The sequence below is a fragment of the Humulus lupulus genome, chromosome 2, assembly GCF_963169125.1.
Source record: "Humulus lupulus chromosome 2, drHumLupu1.1, whole genome shotgun sequence".
NCBI lineage: Eukaryota > Viridiplantae > Streptophyta > Magnoliopsida > Rosales > Cannabaceae > Humulus > Humulus lupulus.
The window spans coordinates 101,252,750-101,260,363 of NC_084794.1; the positions used below are offsets into that span (position 1 = coordinate 101,252,750).

Sequence of the window (7,614 nt, forward strand, 5' to 3'; positions counted from 1 at the left end):
TCTTGATAGGAGGGTTCGGGGTGTTCAGGGTGGCCGCCAGGGAGGCGGTGAGACGTGGAGAAGTTATCTAGAATGCACGAGATGCAGGAAGCACCATCTGGTCGAATGTCGAGCGAAAGCTTGCTACTTGTGCGAGGTGGTGGGACACCTCAAGAAGGCTGCCCAACAGCGAAGAAGGATGAACCATGGATGGTGTACAACTTGACTCCAGCTCGAGTGTTCACCTTGACAGGCCGAGACCGAGGCCGAGGCCGAGGCTAGTCCCTCGGTAGTGACAGGTCAGCTTTCTAGCGCTGGCTCCTCTTGTACTATATTGATTGACTTTGGTGCTACAGAGTCATTTGTTTCTAGTAAGGTAATTGATAGATTGTGTAGACCTAGTGAGTATTAAACTGCGGGGTTTGGGACTATACTGCCTATAGGGGAACTAGTAGTTTCTAGGAGATGGATTAGAGCACTGCCAGTGATGGTAGATAGTAGGGAACTGTCAGTAGATTTGATCGAGTTGAGTATGGATTGGCTAGTCAGATATGGGGCTACTATTGACTGCAGAAAGAAGATGGTGACCTTTGAGCCTGAGGGTGAGGATCCCTTTGTTTTCGTGGGCGATGTGCATGGACCCCGAATACCCATGATATCAGCATTGAGAGCTAGAGGCCTATTACAGGGAGGTTGTATAGGTTTCCTAGCTAGTATGGTGGATATCACCAAAGTTATGCCAGTAGGGCCTAAAGAGACCAGATTGGTATGTGAGTTCTTGGACGTGTTTCCTGAGGATTTACCAGGACTGCTACCACACAGGGAGATTCAGTTTGTCATCGAGTTAGCATCGGGTACTGAGCCAGTGTCGAGGGCACCATATAGGATGGCTCTGGTGGAACTGAAGGAGTTGAATATATAGTTACATGAACTTCTTGATTTGGGATTTAACAGACCTAGCTTCTCACCATGGGGTGCTCCGGTTTTGTTTGTGAAGAAGAAGGATGGGACTCTGAGAATGTGTATTGACTACAGGGAGTTGAACAGGTTAACCATCAAGAATAAGTATCCCTTACCAAGGATTGATGACATGTTTGATCAGCTGCATGGAAAGATGGTATTCTCGAAGATTGATCTTCAATCTGGTTATGATCAGCTGAGGATCAAGGATGAGGATATACCAAAGACAACCTTACAAATGAGGTATGGGCATTATGAGTTCTTGGTCATGTCATTTGGGTTGACCAATGACCCAGCAGCATTCATGGACATGATGAACAAGGTGTTCAAGGACTTCTTGAATCAGTTTGTGATTGTCTTCATCGATGACATATTGGTTTACTCCAGTTCAGAGGCAGAACATGAACAACATCTCTGACAGGTATTGCAGAGATTGAGAGAGCATCAATTGTATTCCAAGTTTAAGAAGTGCAAGTTATGGTTACCAGAAGTGACATTCCTTGGACACATTGTTGGTGAAGATGGGATCAAGGTGGATCCAGTGTGATCCAACTAAGGTAGAGACAGTGAAGGATTGGTTAAGACCAAGGAACGCCTTAGAGGTTAGGAGCTTCCTGGGGTTAGTGGGATATTACAGACGGTTCGTGGAAGGGTTTCGAAGATTGTTGCACCGATGACAGAATTGACACGGAAGAATTTGAAGTTCATCTGGTCAGACAAGTGTGAGAATAACTTCTAGGAATTGAAGTGACGGCTGATTACTACTCCGGTGTTGAGTCTTCCTTTGGAGGGAGGGAAGTTTGTGGTATATTGTGAAGCATCGAGATTGGGATTGGGATGCGTGTTGATGCAGAATGAGAAGATTATTACTTATGTGTCACGACAGCTGAAGGAGTATGAGCAGCGGTATCCTACCCATGATCTGGAGTTGGCAATAGTGGTATTCGCACTGAAAATTTGGTGACATTACTTGTATGGAGAGAAGTGTGAGATATACACCGATCATAAGAGCTTAAATTACTTCTTCACCCAGAAGGACTTGAATATGAGGTAGAGACGTTGGCTAAAGTTGGTGAAGGACTATCATTGTGATATCCTTTACCACCCAGGGAAAGCCAATGTGGTGGCAGATGCGTTGAGCCGGAGGGGCCCGGGACAGTTATTCAGCTCTACACAAATATCAAAGGAGTTGGCAGAGGAGATGGCTAGAGCAAGGATAGAGCTGGTTGTAGGCCGTTTGACCAATATTACCTTACAGTCGACCCTTCTGGAGAGGATAAGAGAGGGTCAGTTGGTTGATATACAGTTCCAGGAGATTAGATGGAATGTCCTAGCTGGAGTGGCTAAGGATTATTCCATTTCAGAGACTGGTTTACTACGGTATAAGGGTCGGATTTGTGTCCTGACAGATGTGGGTACTAGGCGAGAGATACTAGATGAATCCTATACTACATCATACTCACTCCATCTAGGCACCACGAAGATGTATCATGATCTACAAATGTTGTATTGGTGGCCTAGAATGAAGAAGGATGTAGTGGAGTTCGTGGCAAAGTGTTTGACCTATCAATAGGTGAAGGCTGAGCATCAGTGACCAGCGGGGTTGCTACAGCCGTTGGGTATTCTTGAATGGAAGTGGAAGGATATTACTATGGATTTTGTAGGAGGTTTACCCAAAACAGTGGGGTTACATGACTCGGTGTGGGTGATAGTAGACAGATACACCAAGTCAGCTCATTTTCTTCCAGTGAGGGCGACTTATACTGTGGATCAGTAAGTGGAGTTATACGTGAGGGAGATTGTATGTCTCCATGGGGTTTCCAAGTCTATAGTATCAGATCGGGATCCCATATTTACCTCAAAGTTTTGGGGTGGTTTGCAGAAGGCTATGATGATTGAGTTGAATTTTAGTACAGCCTTTCATCCTTAGGCAGATGGACAGTCTAAGAGGACCATTCAGGTATTGGAAGACATGCTTTGAGCGTGTGTGTTAGATTTTGAGGGGACTTGGAGTAAGTATCTCCCATTGATAGAATTTTCATACAACAACAGTTCGATTGGAGTAGCTCCATACGAGATGTTATATGGAAGAAGGTGTAGATTGCCCATTCATTGGGATGAGATGGGTGAGTGGAAGTATTTGGGACTGAAGTTGGTTTAGAAGAATAATGAAGCTATTGAGAAGATCCGAGCTTGAATGCTCGCCTCGCAGAGCAAACAGAAAAGCTATGTTGACCCTAAGCGTAGGGACGTGGAGGTGGGGGACCATGTGTTTCTGCGAGTCTCACCACTGCGAGGGGTGAGGAGGTTTGGGAAAAAGGCCAAGCTGACCCTAGATTCATAGGATACTTTTGAGATCATGGAAAGGATTGGACTAGTGGCCTACAGTTTGGCACTACTACCATCGTTATCAGGAGTTCATGACGTATTCCACATTTCTATGCCTCATAAGTACGTCTCAGACACGACTCATGTATTGAAGTATGAGGATTTGGAGTTGCAAACAGATTTAACATATGAGGAACAACAGTTCAAGTCTTAGACAGGAAAGATAAGGTCCTTCGGAACAAGACGATTCCTCTAGTCAAAGTGTTATGGAGGAATAGTAAGGTCGAGGAAGCAACTTGGGAGCTGGAGTCAGCAATGAGGGATCAGTATCCCGAGTTATTCAGGTAAATTTCGAGGACAAAATTCTCAGTAGGAGGGTATAGTTGTAACGACCCAAAAATTGCTAATAGGGCTTAGTGCCTTGGTTAGCGTGCCAGTAGGGCATAATTTTATATATGTATGTTTAATTGGTTAAATGCGTGATTATGTGGTATGCATGATTAATATGATTATATGAATGTATTATATGCATGTTTATGAGTATTAGATATGCATGTGGGCTTTTTATAGCTTATAAGGGCATATTTGTAATTTTGGCCCGTTAAGGACATAAATGTAGTTTTATGTGATATATGGTTGAGACCACATTATTATGTGGATATATTTGCAGTATATGGCTCGAGACGGTCCTAGTGAGCGGAAAGGCGAAATAGTCACAGCGGGGTTTAAATACCCGAATCGGGGAGCTTGGGGAAATTTTTGGAATTTAGAGAATATTTTTGGATTTATTAGATATTGAGTGAGTATTTGATAATTATTTGGACATGATGGGATTACTTGATAAATGCTAGGAACACTTGAGGAATTAGCGGGAATCGGGGAGAAATGACCATTCTACCCTTGGGGGTAATTTAAGGACTAGGTTGGTAATAAGGGGGCAGTTTGGTCATTTCAAATTAAGCTTTGAAAGTGATTTACTACCTAAGTATTGAGTTTATTGAAGAAGTAAAACAAGATTTAAAGAAATGACAAAGAATAAGTAAATGAATCACACCAAGCAATTTTTACAAGGTTCACCACTACTCAAAGTAATGGCTAATCCTTGGGACCTAGTCCAGAAAAAGAATTCCACTAAGATATAAAATGCAAGTTCTACACAGTATCTCTGATTTTACAACAATAACAGTAAATCATCTATACTTGTCTCTCTTGCAAAATTCCTTAGCTTGATCTATTTGAATCTTTACACTTGAACTTTTGCAGATCTAACTTTCTTCCAATACTTCGCCTGAAGAACATCACTACCAGCCATGGATGAACATCCTTCCAAGAATGAAGTTCTTCAACCTGTAAAAGAAACAACAAAGAAAAACCCACACAAAACAAAACCTAGCAGAGCTAAGGTTGACAAAAGCTACCAGATCTGAGTTCTAACCAACTCAAAATACCCAGACACCCTAAAAACAGAAAATCGTTAGAAAACTAATTAGCACAGCACACCCAAAAACTCGAAACCTAAAATCACAGTCAATTAAACATAACAGACACATCAAACCAAGCCACATAAGCAACAAAAAAAATATTATGACAATATCAAATTTCCAGATGCAACTGGAAAAATAACAGATGAACCGAAATACTGTCAAATTACAAAATACAGATGCAACTGAAAAAGTAACAGATGAATCATAAAATTGCCAAAATACAAAATACACAAAGTAAGACACTTACAATCTCCCCCTTGGCAATTTATGATCAGTGCAAAACAAAACAACAAAATAAACGAAAATTTAACACAACACCCATAAAACACCCATATCTCCCCCTCAATGATCATAAACAAAAACTACTGAGTCAAACGATGAAGTCTGCCACGCATGAGCTTTTGCGGAGGAGAAGATGAAGGAGCAGAAGCTAAGACAAGGGATCCATCATTAGCAGTACAAAACTCCCCCTGGACAGTATCTGGAACCTTATCAGAAACATGAGGAGACAACTCCCCCTGGGATGGTGAGGGAGAGTGATCAGACTGAGGCAATGAACCATCCCCCTGAACAGCAGACGGAGATTGAGACTGAAGAATCTGTCGAAAACCAGCCAACTGAGACAAAACCCTGCATTCAAAAGCTTTGGAACACTACTGAGATTGCAGAACTTAACTCTTGAGACTATCCAATTCGGATTGCTGAGAGTAAAGCATTTCAAACAACTTGTACTTCCATGAGGCAGGAGCTAAACCCTTCAAAAGAGGATACATTTGCTCATAAGCAATTTGCTGATCAAGACTGTCAGATTCAGAGCAACTGCTCTCATTATCCCTAGCTTCATTTTCAACTGCCTCTTCTTTGGCCACAAAAGCAATAACATTTTTCTCATGATCAGAAATCTCACTGCAACTCCCATCTTTATCTTCTTCACTGTCACTACAGGTTGTAACAAGGGCCTTCTTCTTTTTCTGAGTGTTAGCACATTCAGCCTGAATGTGTCCAAACCCATCACATTCTCTACACTGAATCCCCCTATTATTTTTGTCTTGAATCTCACTTGTTTTCTTATTAGTAGGAAAGTTCTTCTTGAAGATATTTTCTTTTTTGTTAAATGTATTCTTCCTCATATTCTTTCTTAAGAACTTTGCATAATTCCTAGTTAGGAGAGCAACTTTCTCTTCTATTAAAGTATCAAACATTTCTCCTTCTTGGTCACGAGTTTCTTTTAAAACAAAAGCCAAGCTACCTCCATTCTTCTCAGTTTCCTTGTCTTTCACTTTCTTTCCCTTATTCCATCTTTTGAGGGTTAATTCATAATTCTGTAGAGAACCAATCAGTTCATCCAGGTCCATATCTTCAACACCATGCACTTCCTCAATAGATGTGAGTTTGGCTTTGAATCTCCTCGGAAGAGACCCAAGAACCTTCCTTACAAGCTTTTCGTTTGAGTAAGTCTCTCCTAGAGCATAAGACTCATTAGAAATATCACACAACTTTGCATGAAAATCAGCAATAAAATCTTCTTCATCCATGGTTAGATTTTTGAATTCTCTAGCCAACGATCTCAGTCTTGACTTCTTGACAGCCGAAGTACCCTCATTCTTTGTCTTCAACTTATCCCATGCTTCCTTAGCAATCTCACAATTAGCAACCACTTTCATATGATTAGTGGAAACAACATTGAAAATGGCATTGAGAGCTTTAGAATTAAAGTTTGCCTTTTCAATTTCATCAGTCGTCCACTTGCTCGCAGCCTTAGTAATATCAACATTTCCAACAATCTCCGTTGGGGGTGTCCAACCCTCAGAAACAGCCATCCAAACCCGTTCGTCTACAGATTTAAGATATGCTTTCATCTTTGTTTTCCAATAAGGATAGTTAGCCCCCTCAAGCATGGGAGGTCTGGTGGTAGATCCACCTTCTCTAAACATATCCATGACTGTCAACACAACAAAAGTTACACACAAAGCTCTCGTAGATGACACTAGGAGAGGGTAAGATGGATCAACGAAACAAAAAAAATACAAAGGCAATCAAATCACACAAACCGAAACAACCAGGAAACAGTAATCAAATATTACAGAGTGCTCTGATACCAAATGAAAGTGGTTTACTACCTAAGTATTGAGTTTATTGAAGAAGTAAAACAAGATTTAAAGAAATGACAAAGAATAAGTAAATGAATCACACCAAGCAATTTTTACAAGGTTCACCAATACTCAAAGTAATGGCTAATCCTTGGGACCTAGTCCAGAAAAAGAATTCCACTAAGATATAAAATGCAAGTTCTACACAGTATCTCTAATTTTACAACAATAACAGTAAATCATCTATACTTGTCTCTCTTGCAAAATTCCTTAGCTTGATCTATTTGAATCTTTACACTTGAACTTTTTGCAAATCTAACTTTCTTCCAATACTTCGCCTAAAGAACATCACTACCAGCCATGGATGAACATCCTTCCAAGAATGAAGTTCTTCAACCTGTAAAAGAAACAACAAAGAAAAACCCACACAAAACAAAACCTAGCAGAGCTAAGGTTGACAAAAACTACCAGATTTGAGTTCTAACTAACTCAAAATATCCAGACACCCTAAAAACAGAAAATCGTTAGAAAACTAATTAGCACAGCACACCCAAAAACTCGAAACCTAAATCACAGTCAATTAAACATAACAGACACATCAAACCAAACCACGTAAGCAATAGAAAAATATTGTGACAATATCAAATTTCCAGATGCAACTGGCAAAATAACAGATGAACCGAAATACTGTCAAATTACAAAATACAGATGCAACTGGAAAAGTAACAGATGAATCATAAAATTGCCAAAATAAAAAATACACAAAGTAAGAC

At 40.6% G+C, this 7,614-nt stretch overlaps 1 protein-coding gene across 1 annotated transcript; it reads right to left on the reverse strand.

Annotated features, from left to right (window-relative positions):
• Positions 1 to 4,488: 4,488 nt before the first annotated feature.
• LOC133814575 (uncharacterized) lies at positions 4,489 to 6,691 on the reverse strand. Its single transcript, XM_062247518.1, has 4 exons — positions 5,475 to 6,691; positions 5,118 to 5,381; positions 4,703 to 4,724; positions 4,489 to 4,614 (listed from the first exon to the last, which is right to left on the reverse strand). Exons 1-4 carry the CDS (start codon positions 6,689 to 6,691, stop codon positions 4,489 to 4,491), a joined length of 1,629 nt encoding a protein of 542 aa, XP_062103502.1.
• Between the last annotated feature and the right edge of the window lie 923 nt (positions 6,692 to 7,614).